The 26,563-nt window shown below is 38.3% G+C and overlaps 1 protein-coding gene across 2 annotated transcripts in view; it reads left to right on the forward strand.

Annotated features, from left to right (window-relative positions):
- The window catches only part of LOC131683213 (lachesin), a 575,289-nt gene that overhangs the window by 81,802 nt on the left and 466,924 nt on the right, over positions 1–26,563 (forward strand). For both annotated transcript variants that reach the window (XM_058965050.1, XM_058965049.1), the window contains exon 2: positions 24,965–25,874. In XM_058965050.1, the coding sequence (XP_058821033.1) occupies positions 25,769–25,874 (106 nt within the window). In that variant the 5' untranslated portion in view covers positions 24,965–25,768. The remainder of the gene's footprint in view (positions 1–24,964; positions 25,875–26,563) is intronic.

Genomic DNA, 26,563 nt, shown 5'->3' on the forward strand with positions numbered 1-26,563 from the left:
GATGCGCATCCAAGGTGTAGTGGTTGGACATAAGTCGGGACATTACACGAATAAAATCCCGACCCACATCCATCCCCCTGAACCAAGGCTTCGTTGATACCTTTGGGATAATGGAATGTAGCCATCGTCCAAGTTCACCATTGCTCCACGAGGTTTGCCAACTGTTGAGTGTCCTCTGACGACAAATACTAAAAAATTCGTTGAAGCAGATTGGTCTTTCGTATATGTCACCATTTAATGCGCCCACCTTTGCTAATGAGTCGGCCTTTTCATTGCCCGGGATAGAGCAATGAGAGGGGACCCAAACAAAGGTAATTTGATAAGATTTTTCAGATAACGTACACAAGGACTCCCGTATCTTCCCCAGGAAATATGGGAATTGCTTTTTGGGCTTCATCGCACGAAGAGCCTCGATGGAGCTGAGGCTGTCCGAAATGATGAAGTAGTGATCTGTGGGCAGAGTGTCGATGATCCCAAGGGTGTACTGAATTGCAGCTAACTCTGCGACGTTAACTGAAGCGGGATCATTGAGCTTGAATGAAGCGGTGATAGTATTGTTGAAGATACCGAAGCCGGTGGACCCATCGAGATTTGATCCGTCAGTGTAGAACATTTTGTCACAGTCGACTTCTCGGAATTTATTATAAAATATATTGGGGATCACTTGCGGGCGTATATGGTCCGGGATTCCACGAATCTCTTCCTTCATGGATGTGTCGAAGAATACAGTAGAATCAGAAGTATCTAGGAAACGAACACGGCTGGGAGTATATGAAGAAGGATTAATGCTCTGTGCCATGTAGTCGAAGTACAAGGCCATAAATCGGGTTTGAGAATTAAGCTCGACGAGCCTCTCGAAGTTTTCAATCACCAACGGGTTCAGAATGTCGCATCGGATGAGCAATCGATATGAGAGTTCCCAAAATCGATTTTTTAGCGGAAGAACGCCCGCCAGCACTTCGAGACTCATCGTATGGGTCGAGTGCATGCAACCTAAGGCAATGCGCAAGCAACGATACTGGATTCTCTCCAGTTTGATGAAGTGTATGTTCGCAGCGGAGCGGAAACAGAAACACCCGTACTCCATCACCGACAATATCGTTGTTTGGTATAACCTGATCAGGTCTCCTGGGTGAGCACCCCACCATGTTCCAGTTATTGTTCGGAGAAAATTGATCCTTTGTTGGCATTTCTGTTTCAGATACCTAATGTGACATCCCCAGGTACCTTTAGAGTCGAACCAGACCCCGAGATATTTAAATGTGAAAACCTGGTTGATCGTTGCACCCATTAATAGAAGCTGGAGTTGCGCCGGCTCACGCTTCCTAGAAAAAACAACCAACTCAGTTTTCTCCGTGGAGAACTCAATACCCAGCTGAAGAGCCCAAGCAGACAAATTGTCCAAGGTATTTTGTAATGGTCCTTGCAAGTCGGCAGCTTTGGGCCCTGTAACAGAGACCACCCCGTCGTCTGCAAGTTGCCTTAGCGTGCATGAATTGGCAAGACAATCGTCAATGTCATTCACGTAAAAATTGTAGAGCAGGGGACTTAGACATGAGCCCTGGGGAAGACCCATGTAGCTAAATCGCGATGTTGTTAAATCGCCATGCGAAAAGTGCATGTGCTTTTCAGACAACAGGTTTAGCAAAAAGTTATTTAAAATTGGCGAAAGACCATGCTGGTGCAGCTTCTCTGACAGAATGTTGATAGAAACTGAGTCAAAAGCCCCCTTAATATCCAAGAAGACTGATGCCATCTGCTCTTTGTTAGCATAGGCCATTTGGATTTCTGTAGAAAGCAACGCAAGGCAATCGTTCGTCCCTTTGCCTTTGCGGAAGCCAAATTGTGTATCTGACAGTAAGCCATTTGCTTCAACCCAATTGTCGAGGCGAAACAAGATCATTTTCTCGAACAACTTCCGAATACAGGACAGCATTGCAATCGGCCGATATGAGTTGTGGTCGGAGGCTGGTTTTCCTGGTTTTTGGATGGCGATGACCTTCACTTGCCTCCAGTCATGAGGGACAATGTTACCCTCAAGAAACTTGTTAAATAAATTCAACAAGCGCCTTTTTGCAGTGTCAGGTAGATTCTTCAGCAAGTTGAATTTGATTCTGTCTAACCCTGGGGCGTTATTGTTGCATGATAAGAGAGCAAGTGAGAACTCCACCATCGAAAACGGTGTTTCGTTCGAGGTATCGTGAGGAGACGCGGCGCGGTACGTTTTCTGTACCGGGACAGAGTCCGGACAGATCTTCTTGGCGAAAGCAAATATCCAACGGTTTGAATATTCCACGTTCTCGTTGGTACTATTACGGTTACGCATACGTCGAGCCGTACCCCAAAGAGTGCTCATCGCTGTTTCTCTCGTTAACCCGTCGACGAACCGGCGCCAATAACTACGTTTTTTGGCTTTCATTAGACTCTTCATTCGCCTTTCTAACGACGCGTACTGTAGATAGCTAGCGGGTAACCCGTCTTCCCGGAAGGCCTTATATGCAGTGGACTTTTCCGCGTACAGCTCTGAGCACTCTTTATCCCACCACAGGGTGGGAGACCGTCCATGGGTATTCGCGCTGGGTACTGGTTTAGTCTGAGCTTGATTCGCACTGTCGAGAATCAAGCCAGCCAAAAACCTGTACTCTTCCTCCGGAGGAAGTTCTTGAGTGGATTCGATTTTAACGGATATCGCGGTCGCGTAACTCTTCCAATCAATGTTCCGTGTGAGGTCATACGATACATTGATTGTTTCCGATGGTCTTGAACCGTTAGCAATTGAAATCACGATAGGCAAATGATCGCTACCGTGGGGATCAGGGATCACCTTCCACATGCAATCTAACTGTAGCGAAGTCGAGCATAGAGATAAATCCAACGCGCTTGCGCGTGCTGGTGGTGTAGGAATCCGCGTCATTTCTCCCGTGTTTAAGATGGTCATGTTGAAATTATCGCAAAGATCTTGGATTAATGTCGATCTATTATCATCATGAAGACAGCCCCATACCGTACCGTGCGAGTTAAAGTCTCCCAGAACTAGCCGCGGTGCCGGTAAGGATTCCGTGATATTACAAAGCGTTCGGTGCCCTACCGAGGCTCTAGGAGGAATGTAGATGGAAGCAATGCAAAGGTCTTTACCTTTGATTAAAACTTGACAAGCGACAATTTCAATGCCTGGTGTCGAAGGGAGGTTAATTCGGTTGAAAGAATAGCACTTTTTGATCCCCAAAAGTACTCCTCCATAGGGGTTTTCTCGATCCAGACGAATTATATTAAAGTCGTGGAAGTTGAGATTTATATCGGAAGTTAACCAAGTTTCACATAATGCGAAAGCATCACATTTTAAACTATTTAGTAAAAATTTAAAGGAATCGATTTTCGGGAGGATACTTCTGCTGTTCCACTGTAGAACAGTGATCGAATCGGTGACCTCGTTCGATGACTTAGCCATCGAAGGATACGATCGCTGCAAGGAGGGGCCATTTAGTAGTCAACTGCTTCAAAAATGTTTGCACTATAGGGAGAAAACGTATCAGAAGGCTTTTAAGAGGATCAGTAACATTGAAAGCTGTGAAAATTAAGTCCACTATGTCAGAAAATTTCATTAGTCCGTTACTGGACTGAGTATCTGTTTGAAAAACGGGGACACTTGGGGTTTTTGGTGTCCCTGGAAGTGGTGGGAACTCCTTGTTAGAATTAATATTTCCAAGTCCTGGAGCAAATTGCTTCGGCTTTTGTACATCACTTCCGTTGGATTTATTGGTTGTAGATGGCGCACTCTGAGTGGACGACACCTTGGCACCCTTACGAGGCAATGTAGGGGAGGCTAGATTTCTCCTCTTCCTGGATTCCCCTGGGTTAACCAATGATGTTCCCTCTTGTGGGTCGTCAGATTCTTGCTCAACGCCAGCCAAAAGAGCAAAGGAATTTTCGGAAGGGACAGATGGCGAAGCATTCTTTAGCATTTCTGCATAAGAGTGCCTCGAGCGATCCTTAAGGGAGCGCTTAATTTTATCCCCGCGCTGCTTGTACGCCGGGCATGACTTAAGAGCATGCGGAGGGCCCCCGCAGTAAATACACTTCTCAGTTTCTCCACCGCAAGCGTCATCCTCATGCTCTCCCTCGCATTTGCCGCACCGTTTTTTATTGCCACAATAAGTGGCTGTGTGGCCCAGTTGCTTGCAATTGCTGCAGTTCATTACCCGCGGTACAAATAGGCGAACAGGTAGGCGAACCTTATCCAGGAGGACATAGTTGGGAAGAGCAGATCCGGAGAAAGTCACCCGAATCGAGTCTGACGGAGAATAAGTTGTCTTATCATCTTCAGTTTTTGCGGAATACAATTGCTTGCATTCCAGAATTTTCACCTTTTGAAGTGAAGGGTCCTTAAAGCAGCCAACCCCGTACTTCAACAGGTCTTCGCACTTTAGACCCGGTTCGGCGACGACCCCATCGATCTCCACAACTCTACAAGGCACATACACTTTGAATTGCCTCGTAAAACGCTCGCCGCGAGCAATCTGGTTTGCCTGGTCGAGGTCATTTACTATAACGCGTATCTTATTAGCTCGAACACGTGTTATCTGAGCCACGGACGGGTAGTTGGCAGTCAGCTCCCGTGAGATTTCTAGAATATTGGGCGATTTCGTGTTGGGCCGGAAATACACCACCCAGGGTCCAGTCGAACTGGCTGGGTATGTTTTAATACGGGGAGGACTGGGGGAATCAGGGGAGGGAGTAATTTCGGGTTTATCCGGTATATCCATGGGAATATCATTCCCATCCAATGTTACTTCGCCCTCGGCCATTTAGGCACGAGGATAACACGTGGTGTAAACGAGAGATGAAACTTATATTCAGGGGAAAGGGCAGAAGTAGAGACCGATCGGGGAAAGGGAAATGAAAGAAAAAAAAAATACTTAGCTTATATAGCGGCGATTCCGGCTATTCTGGTATTCACTTCACCAGCCTGGGCACCGGCGAACAAAGACTGCCTCGAACAATGGTTGACCTTCACTGACAATTTATTCTTGTTCACTTTATGCACAGCACCAGAAAACGAACTGCTTCGATCGAGAGCTCGGAGAGTTATGGTGTCTTTGTCTTGTCTTTGTCTTGTCTTTGTCTTGTCTTTGTCTTGTCTTTGTCTTGTCTTTGTCTTGTCTTTGTCTTGTCTTTGTCTTGTCTTTGTCTTGTCTTTGTCTTGTCTTTGTCTTGTCTTTGTCTTGTCTTTGTCTTGTCTTTGTCTTGTCTTTGTCTTGTCTTTGTCTTGTCTTTGTCTTGTCTTTGTCTTGTCTTTGTCTTGTCTTTGTCTTGTCTTTGTCTTGTCTTTGTCTTGTCTTTGTCTTGTCTTTGTCTTGTCTTTGTCTTGTCTTTGTCTTGTCTTTGTCTTGTCTTTGTCTTGTCTTTGTCTTGTCTTTGTCTTGTCTTTGTCTTGTCTTTGTCTTGTCTTTGTCTTGTCTTTGTCTTGTCTTTGTCTTGTCTTTGTCTTGTCTTTGTCTTGTCTTTGTCTTGTCTTTGTCTTGTCTTTGTCTTGTCTTTGTCTTGTCTTTGTCTTGTCTTTGTCTTGTCTTTGTCTTGTCTTTGTCTTGTCTTTGTCTTGTCTTTGTCTTGTCTTTGTCTTGTCTTTGTCTTGTCTTTGTCTTGTCTTTGTCTTGTCTTTGTCTTGTCTTTGTCTTGTCTTTGTCTTGTCTTTGTCTTGTCTTTGTCTTGTCTTTGTCTTGTCTTTGTCTTGTCTTTGTCTTGTCTTTGTCTTGTCTTTGTCTTGTCTTTGTCTTGTCTTTGTCTTGTCTTTGTCTTGTCTTTGTCTTGTCTTTGTCTTGTCTTTGTCTTGTCTTTGTCTTGTCTTTGTCTTGTCTTTGTCTTGTCTTTGTCTTGTCTTTGTCTTGTCTTTGTCTTGTCTTTGTCTTGTCTTTGTCTTGTCTTTGTCTTGTCTTTGTCTTGTCTTTGTCTTGTCTTTGTCTTGTCTTTGTCTTGTCTTTGTCTTGTCTTTGTCTTGTCTTTGTCTTGTCTTTGTCTTGTCTTTGTCTTGTCTTTGTCTTGTCTTTGTCTTGTCTTTGTCTTGTCTTTGTCTTGTCTTTGTCTTGTCTTTGTCTTGTCTTTGTCTTGTCTTTGTCTTGTCTTTGTCTTGTCTTTGTCTTGTCTTTGTCTTGTCTTTGTCTTGTCTTTGTCTTGTCTTTGTCTTGTCTTTGTCTTGTCTTTGTCTTGTCTTTGTCTTGTCTTTGTCTTGTCTTTGTCTTGTCTTTGTCTTGTCTTTGTCTTGTCTTTGTCTTGTCTTTGTCTTGTCTTTGTCTTGTCTTTGTCTTGTCTTTGTCTTGTCTTTGTCTTGTCTTTGTCTTGTCTTTGTCTTGTCTTTGTCTTGTCTTTGTCTTGTCTTTGTCTTGTCTTTGTCTTGTCTTTGTCTTGTCTTTGTCTTGTCTTTGTCTTGTCTTTGTCTTGTCTTTGTCTTGTCTTTGTCTTGTCTTTGTCTTGTCTTTGTCTTGTCTTTGTCTTGTCTTTGTCTTGTCTTTGTCTTGTCTTTGTCTTGTCTTTGTCTTGTCTTTGTCTTGTCTTTGTCTTGTCTTTGTCTTGTCTTTGTCTTGTCTTTGTCTTGTCTTTGTCTTGTCTTTGTCTTGTCTTTGTCTTGTCTTTGTCTTGTCTTTGTCTTGTCTTTGTCTTGTCTTTGTCTTGTCTTTGTCTTGTCTTTGTCTTGTCTTTGTCTTGTCTTTGTCTTGTCTTTGTCTTGTCTTTGTCTTGTCTTTGTCTTGTCTTTGTCTTGTCTTTGTCTTGTCTTTGTCTTGTCTTTGTCTTGTCTTTGTCTTGTCTTTGTCTTGTCTTTGTCTTGTCTTTGTCTTGTCTTTGTCTTGTCTTTGTCTTGTCTTTGTCTTGTCTTTGTCTTGTCTTTGTCTTGTCTTTGTCTTGTCTTTGTCTTGTCTTTGTCTTGTCTTTGTCTTGTCTTTGTCTTGTCTTTGTCTTGTCTTTGTCTTGTCTTTGTCTTGTCTTTGTCTTGTCTTTGTCTTGTCTTTGTCTTGTCTTTGTCTTGTCTTTGTCTTGTCTTTGTCTTGTCTTTGTCTTGTCTTTGTCTTGTCTTTGTCTTGTCTTTGTCTTGTCTTTGTCTTGTCTTTGTCTTGTCTCTTTGTCTTGTCTTTGTCTTGTCTTTGTCTTGTCTTTGTCTTGTCTTTGTCTTGTCTTTGTCTTGTCTTTGTCTTGTCTTTGTCTTGTCTTTGTCTTGTCTTTGTCTTGTCTTTGTCTTGTCTTTGTCTTGTCTTTGTCTTGTCTTTGTCTTGTCTTTGTCTTGTCTTTGTCTTGTCTTTGTCTTGTCTTTGTCTTGTCTTTGTCTTGTCTTTGTCTTGTCTTTGTCTTGTCTTTGTCTTGTCTTTGTCTTGTCTTTGTCTTGTCTTTGTCTTGTCTTTGTCTTGTCTTTGTCTTGTCTTTGTCTTGTCTTTGTCTTGTCTTTGTCTTGTCTTTGTCTTGTCTTTGTCTTGTCTTTGTCTTGTCTTTGTCTTGTCTTTGTCTTGTCTTTGTCTTGTCTTTGTCTTGTCTTTGTCTTGTCTTTGTCTTGTCTTTGTCTTGTCTTTGTCTTGTCTTTGTCTTGTCTTTGTCTTGTCTTTGTCTTGTCTTTGTCTTGTCTTTGTCTTGTCTTTGTCTTGTCTTTGTCTTGTCTTTGTCTTGTCTTTGTCTTGTCTTTGTCTTGTCTTTGTCTTGTCTTTGTCTTGTCTTTGTCTTGTCTTTGTCTTGTCTTTGTCTTGTCTTTGTCTTGTCTTTGTCTTGTCTTTGTCTTGTCTTTGTCTTGTCTTTGTCTTGTCTTTGTCTTGTCTTTGTCTTGTCTTTGTCTTGTCTTTGTCTTGTCTTTGTCTTGTCTTTGTCTTGTCTTTGTCTTGTCTTTGTCTTGTCTTTGTCTTGTCTTTGTCTTGTCTTTGTCTTGTCTTTGTCTTGTCTTTGTCTTGTCTTTGTCTTGTCTTTGTCTTGTCTTTGTCTTGTCTTTGTCTTGTCTTTGTCTTGTCTTTGTCTTGTCTTTGTCTTGTCTTTGTCTTGTCTTTGTCTTGTCTTTGTCTTGTCTTTGTCTTGTCTTTGTCTTGTCTTTGTCTTGTCTTTGTCTTGTCTTTGTCTTGTCTTTGTCTTGTCTTTGTCTTGTCTTTGTCTTGTCTTTGTCTTGTCTTTGTCTTGTCTTTGTCTTGTCTTTGTCTTGTCTTTGTCTTGTCTTTGTCTTGTCTTTGTCTTGTCTTTGTCTTGTCTTTGTCTTGTCTTTGTCTTGTCTTTGTCTTGTCTTTGTCTTGTCTTTGTCTTGTCTTTGTCTTGTCTTTGTCTTGTCTTTGTCTTGTCTTTGTCTTGTCTTTGTCTTGTCTTTGTCTTGTCTTTGTCTTGTCTTTGTCTTGTCTTTGTCTTGTCTTTGTCTTGTCTTTGTCTTGTCTTTGTCTTGTCTTTGTCTTGTCTTTGTCTTGTCTTTGTCTTGTCTTTGTCTTGTCTTTGTCTTGTCTTTGTCTTGTCTTTGTCTTGTCTTTGTCTTGTCTTTGTCTTGTCTTTGTCTTGTCTTTGTCTTGTCTTTGTCTTGTCTTTGTCTTGTCTTTGTCTTGTCTTTGTCTTGTCTTTGTCTTGTCTTTGTCTTGTCTTTGTCTTGTCTTTGTCTTGTCTTTGTCTTGTCTTTGTCTTGTCTTTGTCTTGTCTTTGTCTTGTCTTTGTCTTGTCTTTGTCTTGTCTTTGTCTTGTCTTTGTCTTGTCTTTGTCTTGTCTTTGTCTTGTCTTTGTCTTGTCTTTGTCTTGTCTTTGTCTTGTCTTTGTCTTGTCTTTGTCTTGTCTTTGTCTTGTCTTTGTCTTGTCTTTGTCTTGTCTTTGTCTTGTCTTTGTCTTGTCTTTGTCTTGTCTTTGTCTTGTCTTTGTCTTGTCTTTGTCTTGTCTTTGTCTTGTCTTTGTCTTGTCTTTGTCTTGTCTTTGTCTTGTCTTTGTCTTGTCTTTGTCTTGTCTTTGTCTTGTCTTTGTCTTGTCTTTGTCTTGTCTTTGTCTTGTCTTTGTCTTGTCTTTGTCTTGTCTTTGTCTTGTCTTTGTCTTGTCTTTGTCTTGTCTTTGTCTTGTCTTTGTCTTGTCTTTGTCTTGTCTTTGTCTTGTCTTTGTCTTGTCTTTGTCTTGTCTTTGTCTTGTCTTTGTCTTGTCTTTGTCTTGTCTTTGTCTTGTCTTTGTCTTGTCTTTGTCTTGTCTTTGTCTTGTCTTTGTCTTGTCTTTGTCTTGTCTTTGTCTTGTCTTTGTCTTGTCTTTGTCTTGTCTTTGTCTTGTCTTTGTCTTGTCTTTGTCTTGTCTTTGTCTTGTCTTTGTCTTGTCTTTGTCTTGTCTTTGTCTTGTCTTTGTCTTGTCTTTGTCTTGTCTTTGTCTTGTCTTTGTCTTGTCTTTGTCTTGTCTTTGTCTTGTCTTTGTCTTGTCTTTGTCTTGTCTTTGTCTTGTCTTTGTCTTGTCTTTGTCTTGTCTTTGTCTTGTCTTTGTCTTGTCTTTGTCTTGTCTTTGTCTTGTCTTTGTCTTGTCTTTGTCTTGTCTTTGTCTTGTCTTTGTCTTGTCTTTGTCTTGTCTTTGTCTTGTCTTTGTCTTGTCTTTGTCTTGTCTTTGTCTTGTCTTTGTCTTGTCTTTGTCTTGTCTTTGTCTTGTCTTTGTCTTGTCTTTGTCTTGTCTTTGTCTTGTCTTTGTCTTGTCTTTGTCTTGTCTTTGTCTTGTCTTTGTCTTGTCTTTGTCTTGTCTTTGTCTTGTCTTTGTCTTGTCTTTGTCTTGTCTTTGTCTTGTCTTTGTCTTGTCTTTGTCTTGTCTTTGTCTTGTCTTTGTCTTGTCTTTGTCTTGTCTTTGTCTTGTCTTTGTCTTGTCTTTGTCTTGTCTTTGTCTTGTCTTTGTCTTGTCTTTGTCTTGTCTTTGTCTTGTCTTTGTCTTGTCTTTGTCTTGTCTTTGTCTTGTCTTTGTCTTGTCTTTGTCTTGTCTTTGTCTTGTCTTTGTCTTGTCTTTGTCTTGTCTTTGTCTTGTCTTTGTCTTGTCTTTGTCTTGTCTTTGTCTTGTCTTTGTCTTGTCTTTGTCTTGTCTTTGTCTTGTCTTTGTCTTGTCTTTGTCTTGTCTTTGTCTTGTCTTTGTCTTGTCTTTGTCTTGTCTTTGTCTTGTCTTTGTCTTGTCTTTGTCTTGTCTTTGTCTTGTCTTTGTCTTGTCTTTGTCTTGTCTTTGTCTTGTCTTTGTCTTGTCTTTGTCTTGTCTTTGTCTTGTCTTTGTCTTGTCTTTGTCTTGTCTTTGTCTTGTCTTTGTCTTGTCTTTGTCTTGTCTTTGTCTTGTCTTTGTCTTGTCTTTGTCTTGTCTTTGTCTTGTCTTTGTCTTGTCTTTGTCTTGTCTTTGTCTTGTCTTTGTCTTGTCTTTGTCTTGTCTTTGTCTTGTCTTTGTCTTGTCTTTGTCTTGTCTTTGTCTTGTCTTTGTCTTGTCTTTGTCTTGTCTTTGTCTTGTCTTTGTCTTGTCTTTGTCTTGTCTTTGTCTTGTCTTTGTCTTGTCTTTGTCTTGTCTTTGTCTTGTCTTTGTCTTGTCTTTGTCTTGTCTTTGTCTTGTCTTTGTCTTGTCTTTGTCTTGTCTTTGTCTTGTCTTTGTCTTGTCTTTGTCTTGTCTTTGTCTTGTCTTTGTCTTGTCTTTGTCTTGTCTTTGTCTTGTCTTTGTCTTGTCTTTGTCTTGTCTTTGTCTTGTCTTTGTCTTGTCTTTGTCTTGTCTTTGTCTTGTCTTTGTCTTGTCTTTGTCTTGTCTTTGTCTTGTCTTTGTCTTGTCTTTGTCTTGTCTTTGTCTTGTCTTTGTCTTGTCTTTGTCTTGTCTTTGTCTTGTCTTTGTCTTGTCTTTGTCTTGTCTTTGTCTTGTCTTTGTCTTGTCTTTGTCTTGTCTTTGTCTTGTCTTTGTCTTGTCTTTGTCTTGTCTTTGTCTTGTCTTTGTCTTGTCTTTGTCTTGTCTTTGTCTTGTCTTTGTCTTGTCTTTGTCTTGTCTTTGTCTTGTCTTTGTCTTGTCTTTGTCTTGTCTTTGTCTTGTCTTTGTCTTGTCTTTGTCTTGTCTTTGTCTTGTCTTTGTCTTGTCTTTGTCTTGTCTTTGTCTTGTCTTTGTCTTGTCTTTGTCTTGTCTTTGTCTTGTCTTTGTCTTGTCTTTGTCTTGTCTTTGTCTTGTCTTTGTCTTGTCTTTGTCTTGTCTTTGTCTTGTCTTTGTCTTGTCTTTGTCTTGTCTTTGTCTTGTCTTTGTCTTGTCTTTGTCTTGTCTTTGTCTTGTCTTTGTCTTGTCTTTGTCTTGTCTTTGTCTTGTCTTTGTCTTGTCTTTGTCTTGTCTTTGTCTTGTCTTTGTCTTGTCTTTGTCTTGTCTTTGTCTTGTCTTTGTCTTGTCTTTGTCTTGTCTTTGTCTTGTCTTTGTCTTGTCTTTGTCTTGTCTTTGTCTTGTCTTTGTCTTGTCTTTGTCTTGTCTTTGTCTTGTCTTTGTCTTGTCTTTGTCTTGTCTTTGTCTTGTCTTTGTCTTGTCTTTGTCTTGTCTTTGTCTTGTCTTTGTCTTGTCTTTGTCTTGTCTTTGTCTTGTCTTTGTCTTGTCTTTGTCTTGTCTTTGTCTTGTCTTTGTCTTGTCTTTGTCTTGTCTTTGTCTTGTCTTTGTCTTGTCTTTGTCTTGTCTTTGTCTTGTCTTTGTCTTGTCTTTGTCTTGTCTTTGTCTTGTCTTTGTCTTGTCTTTGTCTTGTCTTTGTCTTGTCTTTGTCTTGTCTTTGTCTTGTCTTTGTCTTGTCTTTGTCTTGTCTTTGTCTTGTCTTTGTCTTGTCTTTGTCTTGTCTTTGTCTTGTCTTTGTCTTGTCTTTGTCTTGTCTTTGTCTTGTCTTTGTCTTGTCTTTGTCTTGTCTTTGTCTTGTCTTTGTCTTGTCTTTGTCTTGTCTTTGTCTTGTCTTTGTCTTGTCTTTGTCTTGTCTTTGTCTTGTCTTTGTCTTGTCTTTGTCTTGTCTTTGTCTTGTCTTTGTCTTGTCTTTGTCTTGTCTTTGTCTTGTCTTTGTCTTGTCTTTGTCTTGTCTTTGTCTTGTCTTTGTCTTGTCTTTGTCTTGTCTTTGTCTTGTCTTTGTCTTGTCTTTGTCTTGTCTTTGTCTTGTCTTTGTCTTGTCTTTGTCTTGTCTTTGTCTTGTCTTTGTCTTGTCTTTGTCTTGTCTTTGTCTTGTCTTTGTCTTGTCTTTGTCTTGTCTTTGTCTTGTCTTTGTCTTGTCTTTGTCTTGTCTTTGTCTTGTCTTTGTCTTGTCTTTGTCTTGTCTTTGTCTTGTCTTTGTCTTGTCTTTGTCTTGTCTTTGTCTTGTCTTTGTCTTGTCTTTGTCTTGTCTTTGTCTTGTCTTTGTCTTGTCTTTGTCTTGTCTTTGTCTTGTCTTTGTCTTGTCTTTGTCTTGTCTTTGTCTTGTCTTTGTCTTGTCTTTGTCTTGTCTTTGTCTTGTCTTTGTCTTGTCTTTGTCTTGTCTTTGTCTTGTCTTTGTCTTGTCTTTGTCTTGTCTTTGTCTTGTCTTTGTCTTGTCTTTGTCTTGTCTTTGTCTTGTCTTTGTCTTGTCTTTGTCTTGTCTTTGTCTTGTCTTTGTCTTGTCTTTGTCTTGTCTTTGTCTTGTCTTTGTCTTGTCTTTGTCTTGTCTTTGTCTTGTCTTTGTCTTGTCTTTGTCTTGTCTTTGTCTTGTCTTTGTCTTGTCTTTGTCTTGTCTTTGTCTTGTCTTTGTCTTGTCTTTGTCTTGTCTTTGTCTTGTCTTTGTCTTGTCTTTGTCTTGTCTTTGTCTTGTCTTTGTCTTGTCTTTGTCTTGTCTTTGTCTTGTCTTTGTCTTGTCTTTGTCTTGTCTTTGTCTTGTCTTTGTCTTGTCTTTGTCTTGTCTTTGTCTTGTCTTTGTCTTGTCTTTGTCTTGTCTTTGTCTTGTCTTTGTCTTGTCTTTGTCTTGTCTTTGTCTTGTCTTTGTCTTGTCTTTGTCTTGTCTTTGTCTTGTCTTTGTCTTGTCTTTGTCTTGTCTTTGTCTTGTCTTTGTCTTGTCTTTGTCTTGTCTTTGTCTTGTCTTTGTCTTGTCTTTGTCTTGTCTTTGTCTTGTCTTTGTCTTGTCTTTGTCTTGTCTTTGTCTTGTCTTTGTCTTGTCTTTGTCTTGTCTTTGTCTTGTCTTTGTCTTGTCTTTGTCTTGTCTTTGTCTTGTCTTTGTCTTGTCTTTGTCTTGTCTTTGTCTTGTCTTTGTCTTGTCTTTGTCTTGTCTTTGTCTTGTCTTTGTCTTGTCTTTGTCTTGTCTTTGTCTTGTCTTTGTCTTGTCTTTGTCTTGTCTTTGTCTTGTCTTTGTCTTGTCTTTGTCTTGTCTTTGTCTTGTCTTTGTCTTGTCTTTGTCTTGTCTTTGTCTTGTCTTTGTCTTGTCTTTGTCTTGTCTTTGTCTTGTCTTTGTCTTGTCTTTGTCTTGTCTTTGTCTTGTCTTTGTCTTGTCTTTGTCTTGTCTTTGTCTTGTCTTTGTCTTGTCTTTGTCTTGTCTTTGTCTTGTCTTTGTCTTGTCTTTGTCTTGTCTTTGTCTTGTCTTTGTCTTGTCTTTGTCTTGTCTTTGTCTTGTCTTTGTCTTGTCTTTGTCTTGTCTTTGTCTTGTCTTTGTCTTGTCTTTGTCTTGTCTTTGTCTTGTCTTTGTCTTGTCTTTGTCTTGTCTTTGTCTTGTCTTTGTCTTGTCTTTGTCTTGTCTTTGTCTTGTCTTTGTCTTGTCTTTGTCTTGTCTTTGTCTTGTCTTTGTCTTGTCTTTGTCTTGTCTTTGTCTTGTCTTTGTCTTGTCTTTGTCTTGTCTTTGTCTTGTCTTTGTCTTGTCTTTGTCTTGTCTTTGTCTTGTCTTTGTCTTGTCTTTGTCTTGTCTTTGTCTTGTCTTTGTCTTGTCTTTGTCTTGTCTTTGTCTTGTCTTTGTCTTGTCTTTGTCTTGTCTTTGTCTTGTCTTTGTCTTGTCTTTGTCTTGTCTTTGTCTTGTCTTTGTCTTGTCTTTGTCTTGTCTTTGTCTTGTCTTTGTCTTGTCTTTGTCTTGTCTTTGTCTTGTCTTTGTCTTGTCTTTGTCTTGTCTTTGTCTTGTCTTTGTCTTGTCTTTGTCTTGTCTTTGTCTTGTCTTTGTCTTGTCTTTGTCTTGTCTTTGTCTTGTCTTTGTCTTGTCTTTGTCTTGTCTTTGTCTTGTCTTTGTCTTGTCTTTGTCTTGTCTTTGTCTTGTCTTTGTCTTGTCTTTGTCTTGTCTTTGTCTTGTCTTTGTCTTGTCTTTGTCTTGTCTTTGTCTTGTCTTTGTCTTGTCTTTGTCTTGTCTTTGTCTTGTCTTTGTCTTGTCTTTGTCTTGTCTTTGTCTTGTCTTTGTCTTGTCTTTGTCTTGTCTTTGTCTTGTCTTTGTCTTGTCTTTGTCTTGTCTTTGTCTTGTCTTTGTCTTGTCTTTGTCTTGTCTTTGTCTTGTCTTTGTCTTGTCTTTGTCTTGTCTTTGTCTTGTCTTTGTCTTGTCTTTGTCTTGTCTTTGTCTTGTCTTTGTCTTGTCTTTGTCTTGTCTTTGTCTTGTCTTTGTCTTGTCTTTGTCTTGTCTTTGTCTTGTCTTTGTCTTGTCTTTGTCTTGTCTTTGTCTTGTCTTTGTCTTGTCTTTGTCTTGTCTTTGTCTTGTCTTTGTCTTGTCTTTGTCTTGTCTTTGTCTTGTCTTTGTCTTGTCTTTGTCTTGTCTTTGTCTTGTCTTTGTCTTGTCTTTGTCTTGTCTTTGTCTTGTCTTTGTCTTGTCTTGTCTTTGTCTTGTCTTTGTCTTGTCTTTGTCTTGTCTTTGTCTTGTCTTTGTCTTGTCTTTGTCTTGTCTTTGTCTTGTCTTTGTCTTGTCTTTGTCTTGTCTTTGTCTTGTCTTTGACTTGTCATGAAAATTTCTTGAAAACACATGGCAATAAAATTTTCTTCTTCTGATGGATGCAGGATAGGGAAACAGAATCATTCTGCAAGGATTCTTTCTATAAAAATCAATTGGATCGTCCTCCCATTTTTTCCAACCCACCAATTTCCACTGGTGATCATGGAAATTTCTTGAAAACATATGGCAATAAAATTTTCTTCTTCTGATGGATGCAGGATAGAGAAAAAGAATCATTCTGCAAGGATTCTTTCTATAAAAATCAATTTGATCGTCCTTCCATTTTTTTCCAACCCACCAATTTCCACTACTGATCATGGAAATTTCTTGAAAACATATGGCAATAAAATTTTCTTCTTCTGATAGATGCAGGATAGAGAAAAAGAATCATTCTGCAAGGATTCTTTCTATAAAAATCAATTTGATCGTCCTTCCATTTTTTTCCAACCCACCAATTTCCACTGGTGATCATGGAAATTTCTTGAAAACACATGGCAATAAAATTTTCTTCTTCTGATGGATGCAGGATAGGGAAACAGAATCATTCTGCAAGGATTCTTTCTATAAAAATCAATTGGATCGTCCTCCCATTTTTTCCAACCTACCAATTTTCACTACTGATCATGGAAATTTCTTGAAAACACATGGCAATAAAATTTTCTTCTTCTGATGGATGCAGGATAGGGAAACAGAATCATTCTGCAAGGAAAGGTTTCTATAAAAATCAATTTGATCGTCCTCCCATTTTTTTCTTCTTCTGATGGATGCAGGATAGGGAAACAGAATCATTCTGCAAGGATTCTTTCTATAAAAATCAATTGGATCGTCCTCCCATTTTTTCCAACCCACCAATTTCCACTGGTGATCATGGAAATTTCTTGAAAACATATGGCAATAAAATTTTCTTCTTCTGATGGATGCAGGATAGAGAAAAAGAATCATTCTGCAAGGATTCTTTCTATAAAAATCAATTTGATCGTCCTTCCATTTTTTTCCAACCCACCAATTTCCACTACTGATCATGGAAATTTCTTGAAAACACATGGCAATAAAATTTTCTTCTTCTGGTGGATACAGGACAGGCAAACAAAATCATCCTGCAAGGTTTCGTAAACAAAAATATTTCTTTCTATAAAAATCAATTTGATTGTCCTCCCAATTTTTTTCCAACCCACCAATTTCCACTACTGATCATGGAAATTACTTGAAAACACATGGCAATAAAATTTTCTTCTTCTGATGGATACAGGATAGACAAACAAAAGCATCCGGCAAGGTTTCCTAAGCAAAAACAATTGTTTCAATAGAAATCAATTTTATTGTCCTCTCAATTTTTCCAACCCACCAATTTACACTACTGGTCATGGAAATTTCTTGAAAACACATGACGATACATTTTTAAATTTTTGTTTGATATAGTGAAACAGAATTATTCTGTAAGGTTTTCTAAGGAAAAATAATTCTTACAATAAAAATCAATTTGATAGTCCTCCCAATTTTTTCCCACCTTCCTATTTTGGGATATTGAAATAAAAAAGTGTGTGCTCACTGGCGCCGCCTTGAGGGTGATATCCAATTTAATCATTACATCATTAAATAATCCTTGCCCCAGTAACAATTTAGGCTTTATGGTAATTTTATAGCCACTCATACAACCTAGATTGCACTTGTAGCGTGCAATAAAACTTCAGTTGTGACTTGGATTACATTACAGAAAACGTCACACGGTGATCACCTTCCATACAAAAGTCGGACAAAACCTCAAAAGTGGCCCGAATTTGATGAAAAACTTCACATTAGGGTAATTTTGTGACGCTGAATTCATATTTGATGTTTATTTTTTTGTTTTTAAAATCCTCAAAATTTTGGCACTTAGGGTGGTTCGAAAATTCAACATTTACGAATATAAAGTGCACTATTTCCGAAAATTCATTTTCAAAAAATTAAGTGCGGTGAATTTTTTAGCAGAATACACATTTTTTCAATTGTTGATAATGATAAGACACATCTATAAATTATATTGCGAACCCTGGGTAGTCAAACGCTACCATGCGTCTCCTTCAGACGTATCATGAAAAATCACCTTTTTTCATACCTCGGGGCAGAAAGGGGCAAAACAAGATACTCATTTTCGGAAAGTACACTAATTTTCAAGTATAATGAACAACAAGCGATCTTTCCGAACCGTTTCTAAAAAAAGTACAGCCACTTTGAATATTATAACTTTGAACTATTGCTCGATTTATTATTTGTTTTTCATGTCTGAGCGAGAAGAAAGGCTTGTATCGACTAAATCGAATGGCAGCTATAAGTCCAGCGAATAACCTTTCAAATGAAATCAGTTTGACCCCAATCGGAATCTTTGAAAAGAGTTTTCCTCAGAATTCATCATCTATTTCACCTTTGAAGTTCTGTAAAAAATTGAACTCTCGTCTTCGGGACTTAATATTTGAGAAGAGTCTATTCAACCTGTTAAGAAACAGAGAAAAATGTTAAATCACGAAAAATCTAAGATAAAATTTTGAGGTTTTGCCCGGCTAGGCGACACTATGCGTCATTTTCCTAAATTAATAAACTTTACCTAACATGAATTGGAAGTTTTAGTCTCCCTCGCGCCGCCTGATGGGCGAATTCTGTAATTATCTATTCGCCGTCGGGTAGCACTCGACTCGCTGATGAATATTGCCGAAGACATCACACTTCTAAATAATGTTCTCGAGATTCAGAAATTGAAAAATAATATATGCTCACTAGTGGCGCCTGGTCTATCTATTTCAATTAGTTTTGTCCATAATCGCGTAGCTCTTAACCTTCTCTAAATTTTTTCCGAGAACACCTTCTCCTCTAAGTTATTAGACGTTTGTGACATACTAAATTCCACAGTGTGCTGAAAGCTGGTACGCTCACGTTAAACTTATTCAATGATAGTTGCGTTTACGAGAGGTTAGATTTATTTACTCTATTGTATAGCACCCCTGGCGCTGCAGTTATCAATTAATTGGATATCGAATTGCTCTAAATTGTAGGTCTAAGCAAACACAAAACCACTTTACCAAATAAAGTATGGTGCTAAATGTTGACTCAGATGAAATATTCGAGCCCCAATTAGTCGAAATCCCATAAGCTAAGTGATTCCTATTAGGTGGGTACCGCTAATACGAATCTACATAGAAGGAATCAGCGTAGTAGGAGACCCGACTGTATCAAAATTCAGTATGTAGACAACCTTGGAGAACTTTTTCATCATTCAAATCCATATTGGAAATTGTAAAACAAAACGATGAAAAATTAATTGCGCTATTCAGAAAAAATATTATTCCTCGAAGAGCTCAAAATTAACCAAGTTTGTACATTTTTTTTCTGTCAGCAGTGCTACCGCCAGTTTCTGGACGTAGTCCTGGTAGCACAATCTTCCTGACCAATATAACTACTAAAGCATTTTCTGTTGATTTGAAAGTGATCGATTTGGATTTCAGATCCTTTGTCAGGTGATCTGCAGGGAGCCATGTGGGTATTTTTAAAACTACGTGACAGATTTGTGTATTCCAACGTTGGAATATTCAAACAAATCCATTCAGTCAAACCTTTAGACGTAATCAGCGAGAATGGTTTTATGGTAGTTCAAACTACGCATATCATTTACAATACACGATTAATCGTATCTCTTCTATAAATCGTTATAAGTCAATGGAAGTGTAGTAAGTAAATTGATTAGAGAGAGCCAAATAAAAGTTTTTCAAAAATTCAACGGAAAAAATGAAATTGATCTAATTATTATTTCCTTATTTCAATGAACTTTAACGTTCAATAAAGCGATAAAATATTATCAAGTGATTCATTTTCAATCGCCCTGGTCGGGACTATTGATTGATTCATAAATGAAATACGATACGACCGTTATTAAATATACTTCCTGAAAAACTCAAATTTTCATGGCGTAATAACGCTATGGAAACAAAAAAAAAGTTGTTGCTTTCAGCGTGATTTTCGTGATACCTACTCTCGAATCTCAATAAAACAAAAGAAAAAGAAATATTATCAAAACAAATATATTATTTTGGTTTACAATCTCACAAAATCATTTGAAATCGTCATTTAAAATTTTTTAAATCCAAATATTAGTATGATAATTATTCCCTGAGACACTGAGGAAACTTTGCTAAGCTTTCTTACATCTGTGTTCAAAAATGTTTCAAAGCAGTCAAATCCAGTATGAAAATTAATTATAGGGAACCCAAAAATTCGTTCGCTGGTATTTGTGGAATGTCGAAAATATTTGCTTCAACTGTTATAAATTTCATCAGCTTTTCATCAATGCTGTGTAGAAATCGGTTTCTGAGAAATAAAACCAATCTTACAAAAAATTGTGACATGTGATAATTGATGGAACTTCCAAATAATTTTCAATTTGGCAAGCCTCCATTATTGTTTGGAATAAAGCCAAAGATGTTTTTAAATATGTGTTATCAATTCAACACAAAACCGTTGGTTTCAAACGATCATCAGTTTCAAAATCATCAAATATCAACATGCAATTTCAAAATAGAAAATGTTTTTCCATTATTTGGCGTATAAAGATAAAATAGCATCGCGGTTTGTTTTCGTCTCATAAAATAATAAAATATCATAGATCTCCCAAGAGAATCGAAAATCATCAAGTTTCAATGAAGAAATTTATTTCAAATCATTTTCAACTATTTCTACATTCAGAATTACTCAAAAACAGTTGTGCTAAAAGCTTTCGATATTTCGAGCTTTCGTAGCACGCCATCTGCATCAACTCAAGGATAACTTTTAGTACACTTGTTTTTCTTTTCGTATCTTTCCACGCTATTTCGCGTGCGACGGTACACTGCGTATCGCGAGGAAAATTGAAAAACGCTGTTATGAAGTTTTCCAAAACGATTTTTTCTTTGTACCATCAGATTCCTTGGTTTCTAACGAATCCGTACATATGCAACACATGGGTAGTTTTGTAGGAAATATCGAAGAAACAGCAGGTTGAAAATATTGCTCCACTTTTGCGCACCTATACATACAAATTTTACTTTAGTTGTGTCTGTGCGGGTGGAAAAACTGCTTCTAGTAAAATGGAAATTTTTCAATGAAAAGCGGAAAATATGGAAAATCGGAGAAAATCACGTCCTAGAAAAATTGTTTAGCTATGTTGTATTGGAAAAATCAAAATTTTAAACACATGATTGCAAAAACTGTGTGCTTTTTCAACCGGAAAAAGCACACAGTTTTCCGAGTTGGAAAATTTTGAATTTTCCATTTCGGCCAATTCATAGTAAAAACAATTATCTAGGTCGTGATTTTTTTCTTTTTTCCATATTTTGTCATTTTCTTTGAAAATAAAATAAAAAACCGCAAAAAAACACGAAAAATGGCGGATTGCCCGACGGGGGCCTTAAGATTATCTGGTATTTCTATTTTTTTAAGGATCTTAATTAGTTATCAGGAAATTAGAACGTTCAATTTGTTTTGCAATGCAAAGATGTCTTTTTGGTCACAGATTTCAAAAAAAAAAATGTTGTACAGAATATTATTTTTGGCATCAGTATTTCAAAGCGAAATTGCAAATAGCATACTGAGAGTAACAGTAGAGTCAAATAGTATAGTGGGTCAAATGGTCTCCCAAGCCCCTTAGAAAACGAGCATCAAAGAGAGAAGCTATTCGTGAATGAGACAAGTAAATATTTCAAAGAATTCATTTGCATTAAAGTTAATAAAATGGATTGCAGTGTCTAGGCTATGTTGGTTTTTATATTATTGTCGATAGTACAAAAAACGTGCATTCAGTCGATTACTATGCAGTCTTTTTTCAGTTATCTTAATAGCCTGCGAATTGTTTGGTTCGGAATTCTCATTTCTGAGATATGAAATAAAGGGTCCCATACAAACAAATACCATGAAAATGAACACTAATTGTGACTACTATCGAAACTTCAGTTGAAGCGTTCTCAGCTAGAGCAAATTCTGACAACAGAAATCTTCACCATAAGTTGGAAGAAACATACTAGCATTCCGCGTCAAGAGTGCAGGGGGTCTTTGGGAAATTTTTTTACCGGATCTATTAACATATCATATCATCACAAAACAGGTATTTCTAGTTTTCAAAAGGCATACATGAACATATGCATGTTTCATTAAAAATTCAATAGAGATACGATGAATTTAAAAAAAACCTGTTTTAATCCACCTAGCGGTGCAATTGTGCCTTTCTCATTTCTCTAAACTATGGCACGGAGGCTTTTTATGTTCAACATAATCGTGGAAATGTCCATTACATTCTTAGTACACTTTACACTTATACACAATGGCATGCCAGCCACGAACTTGATGAGCTACGTGTCGACGGTGAAACACTTGAAACAAAAAAATATCATACTCCATTAGCCTAATCAGCATTAGATCAATGTTATCTGCTTGCTAACTCATTTTGTCATGCGGGGGTGGGTATGTGAGGAGGACGAAAGTCCCATGAACGAACGACTCCCCAGCTTAAATTGGTATGCTTTGTGATACAGTGGTGGTTTAAAGATGATGGGGTTGAAAGGGAGGGGTATGAGGGCTGGATGGGGTGGTGGTCTGAGGGGTGATTTAAGGAGATTTTTAAAGGAGGGGAGTGAACAGTAGAGGGGGGGTGTAACCCCCCTCCTTAAACCATCAACTACGCCCCTGTTAAAATCCAAAAACCTTATGCGAGTCGAAAAAAATTAGGTTGACGTTTTTCAGAGTGATTGCATAACCTTTCTATATGAGAAAGGCAAACATGTGCCAAAATCCAAAAAAGTGAATCGTCGTCAAATTTTTTTTCGAGTTTGCATCAAATCTCGACGTTTCATGCACCTTGAACACATTTAGCATCAAAAATAAATTTTTTTAATTTTTCCTATTAGTTTTGAAGCAGATTTTGTCACGAGCAGATCAGGAGATCAGAATATTAAATAAACGTGTGAAAGTTACTTGTGATAGTGCATTTATTTAAAGTAATCCTAGCCATGGCGGAACGACAACGATCCTCAAGTCACGACAATGGCTTTAACTATAGTTTATATGAGAAATTTTTGTGTGGCCGCACTCTGAAACCCGTAATTCCGGAACCAGAATTCCGATCGATCCAAAATTCAATAGCAGCCGATGGGAAGGTTGCACCTTTCATTTGAGACTAAGTTTGGGCAAATCGGTCCAGCCATCGCTGAGAAAAATGAGTGACATTATTTGACACATACGCACATACATACACACACATACACACACATACACACACACATACATACACATACAGACTTTTTCCGATCTCGACGAACTGAGTCGAATGGGATATGACACTCGGCCCTCCGGGCCGGGATTAGGTTGACGTTTTTCAGACTGATTGCATAACCTTTCTATATGAGAAAAGCAAAACACTTTTCAGGGGTTATGTTCGGTTTCCAGTCTTTGAAATATTTAACAAACGAAATATTTACTTTCCATCCGACGTTTCGGTGGCATGTAGTAGATATTCCGTTTGTTAAATATTTCAAAGACTGGAAGCCGAACATAACCCCTAAAAAGAACTCCACCAACAGTCGTTAGTTTTCTCACAAAATAAAAAAAAAACGCTGGTGGAATGGCGCTTTTCAGTTAAGTTAAGTTTTCCGGAGATTCTCACGAATTTTTTTTAATTATAGTGTATATAAACGCACAGTACAAAATTGAACTAAATTAGAGTTGATGTAGTTTTTAATTTTTTGTTCACATGCCTTCTCACAGAACGTTGGGGATGCCAATCATCTTGAAGAGAAAGAAGAGTTTGAACATTAGTTAGTTGTAGCTTTCTCATAACACAAACATTTCGCAAATTTTCACAGGACTTTAAATATTGTCTCTGCCAAGTAGATTGCGATAATAAATTTGTTTCAGTGAGTGACTCCGTTGTACCCAAAAATGCAAAAATTTTTTTTTAGGAAAACAGTAGATAAAGATAGTTTTGTCTTTTGACACCAACACAATTGCATCGCATACGTCAAATTAGCTTAGACTTCAGCAATTGTTTCAAAATAGTAGAAGATCTTACGGCACAAGTTAGAAATGGATAGATAAAATAGCAATATAGATGTAAGTAGTATGCGTCGTCGAAGAAAGATGAATAGTGAGAAAGCGAGGGGCCGGGGGGGGGGGGGGGGGTGTAAGGAATGGTAACTGATGGGAAGTGTCGTGACATTATTTTTACATATTGTACGATATTTTGATTCAAAGAAGTCAAATTTGCATTAGAATTTGAAATTTCAATTGAAGTTTCACTTACACGTTATTTTGTCATTAAATTAATGTTAATGCATTTTAATTTTTAAGAAATTTTTCTTAAATTATTGAGTAAATTCACAAAATGATTTCGGGATCAAATTTCTTGAATCTAGTAGATGTGTTTTCACCATCTTGATATTCAAAATCGGTTTAGTTTTACCCCCAAAACACCAGTAAAGCAGTAACACTGAATGTAACGATCTCAAGGCTTGGAACAATATTGCAACTTTGCCCTCCGTCTACTGCTTGTGGTCTTTCCGGTTACGCAAATCCGCTGGACAGCCGTAACTGGTTTGTGCTCTCACGTTTCTCCAGGAGCGCCACATTTTGGAATCCGGCCGGCATGCTGATGGACTTCGTGAAGCTGTCGGTGATCACAAACAAAGTACGTAGTTGCTTTACTATTTTTGCCGTTGTTACATTTTTTCAGCGATAATTAACCGGTTGACCGGCACCACTGTTCGCGTGATAATTGTAAATGAGATGATTGTCAGGACCCACATTTACTTCTACGTCAGGACAAGCTCAGGGAAGTTACCTGGGACCGTTGATGTTTCCGCTGCGCTCAATGACGTATATTTTGTGCCCTTTGCAGACGATCTCAAAATATGTTGTTTCTTCGTTCAATTGAGGATTGCAAATATCTGCAACAATAGCTTGAATCCATTGCAGAATGCGGTGTTGCAATAATTCGGATAATATTCTGGCATTGCTCTGCCTGTCAGGGCGCTAAAGTAGCTGGGATAGTACTTCTTCAACTGTTCCGGGTTTTTACTCGCCTGATATGGTCACTCTAATAACAATAGAAAATTATGAACTAAAACTATGACATGATTCTCCAAAATTCTAGTTCCAAATGTATCTAAGAATATCTATCTATATATATAAAATTCAATGTTTGTATGTATATGATTTATGGACTCCCAAACGGCTTAACCGGTTGCCGTAAAAATTATACGTAGTAGACATTTGATATGGAGCGTGTTTGTGTGCTATTGATTGGAGATTATCTACCCGCCAGATGGCGCTTCGGAACATATTGTGTTTTTCTCCTATATCGTTGAAAGTCGCAGCAACGCGCGATAGGTATTAGCTAGTAGTCTATAAATCATAAAAAATTACAGCAATCGCGTTAACTAAATTTCACCATGCCATGCCATGAAACCATGATTCTAGCCTTTCTATTTTTAAGTTATGAGACGTCATACTTGGTTGGCTTCGGCATTTGGCATGGCCAATTAGCTCTGCTCAGTATCTCCGCCTAACTGTGGATATAGCTTGAGCGTTTTTTCAAAACGTCATATCTGCAATGAGTTACTCTCTTTGTTTACTTTCTCTTCTGTTAATAATTCGGTCACTTTAACATTTATCCCTCAACTCTTTGCATAATATGCTAGTTAAAACCACTGTCTTTTGATCTGTACTATAAAATAAGTGAAAAGTGTTATAGTGACGCCGTAAAAATCGAACTAGAAAGTAAACAAAGAGAGTAACTCATTGCAGATATGACTTTTTGAAAAAAACGCTCAAGATAGGAACTATAGTATTGCAGAATATGATGTATTCAGACTTTGGACAACTTTACTTATATTGAAATATTTTTGGCATGGCAAATTTATATTTTACTACTATAAAAGTATTTTTGGGTCATCTTTCTAAATAATAAATACTCGAACTCTTTTTGAGCCAATGCTTTCGATACTACATTACTACCTCGAACAACTAAATTAAATTTCTATTCTCCATCACTCGCATTCCTAGCCATATCGAATCCTCTGAATAATTATTTCTCTTTTTATCATATTTCACCACAAAAAGCTCCACCACTTCAAGTTTTAAATTTTTCATTATTGTTATTTTCCACAGAGCATATTGCAACCGTCGTCAGCGCTTGTAATCCTCTGGAGAGCACCCGGAAGAACTAGTGGGGAGAAAAAAACCCCATCTCATACACATACACACTCACAAAAAAGCAGCATCCACCGAACGACGGAGTGGGAAAATTATTCATTCCGGGGCAACAAGAATATCCGGTAGCACTTGGACACAACGACTAGAACGCCAGGAAACAAAAAAAATCTGCTGAAAAACCCGATGAGAAAATAAAGTAGTTATACCTACTAGCGGTAGTGGTCCTATTTCACTGGCAGCAGAATATATATATAAAAAACAGCACGAAAACATCAAGCGACGAACAAAAAGCCAAGCGAAATTTTTCGTGAAGCAAAATTATGAAACGTGGAGTGTTGAATACATAGAAAAAAAAGAATACTGCACTATCCGGTGAAGTGAAGTGTTAGGAAAGAAGGGAAAGGGAAAAAAGCGCCAGTGGGTGTCCGCGTGAGCTTCCAGTGGAGAATGCTGCAAATCCTCACTCACCCTGAGCAGCATCAGCAGCGGTAGTGCATTCCCGCGAGGGAGGGGGATCGGTGCTGGATACTGCTAAAAAATACCATTGTTTGTTAGTGTTTCCAGTGATCGTCCTCGTACGTCTCACGTTTGCTGGCTGTATAGCAAGTGAAAACCCGCCCTGAAAGTGAAGCCCCCGGCACTCGTCCGCCGGTAGAGAGCCTGCCGTTAGCGGTGACCGTTTGCCAGTCCCCCTGGTTCTGACTGACTGTGAATGCGTTGCAAGTCGCCGTCAGTTCGTCATCCTGTCAGGACGCTGTTATGAGGGGACACCTGGAGCGGAGTTGCTGCTGCTGGCGACCGAGGAACATGGGGATTATTAAAATAACATTCCTGCTGGCTTGTTCGGTGCTGGGATTAGCGCAAGGTGAGTGCTTGCATTGCTATTGGAGGGAGGGGTTTTTGTTTGGAGTGCAATTCTATTAGTATTATGCTTTTTTGTTGTTGTTGTTGTTGCTCAAAGTAGCAGGTGGTTTTTGCAACTGGGCACTATGAACAGCTGGGAGCGAAGTGCAAAATTGAGTCGACTGTAGCCGAGCTTGATGACTTCACCTTTTGGAATGTTCTGCAATGCAATGTATTATAACTCGGAAGATTGATGAAATATTAAGTGGACTTATTGTCTTATGTTTTTATACTAGCAAAAGGGTGGTCAGCTTGGACTCAGATCGTACTGGGATGTATGATTCACAGATTAGACTGTATTACACAGATTTTCAGTGTGTCGCGCTAATTCATATATTAATGCGGAATGATGTAGTTAGTCTCAGTCCAAATACGCTTATCTAGTTCTGAGAAACTATCCGCAAGGGCCGCGTATTTTTTTCTTCTGATTCACTCAACTCTCGCAAAACTCGTGCCACCATAATGCTGTTTGCGCTTACATCAAATCTGTTTACACCTGCTGATTAATATGGTCTCACGGTACACATAGTATAAACACAAACGTTATGTGTAGTTGTGAGGATAATTTGAGCTTCTGTAATTCCAAGTCAGATTATGTTTGTGGTCTGAACCCATTATAATACTACGGTACAATGGTAAATATTGAGCGGA

Source organism: Topomyia yanbarensis, chromosome 2 (assembly GCF_030247195.1).
Source record: "Topomyia yanbarensis strain Yona2022 chromosome 2, ASM3024719v1, whole genome shotgun sequence".
Taxonomy (NCBI): Eukaryota; Metazoa; Arthropoda; class Insecta; order Diptera; family Culicidae; genus Topomyia; species Topomyia yanbarensis.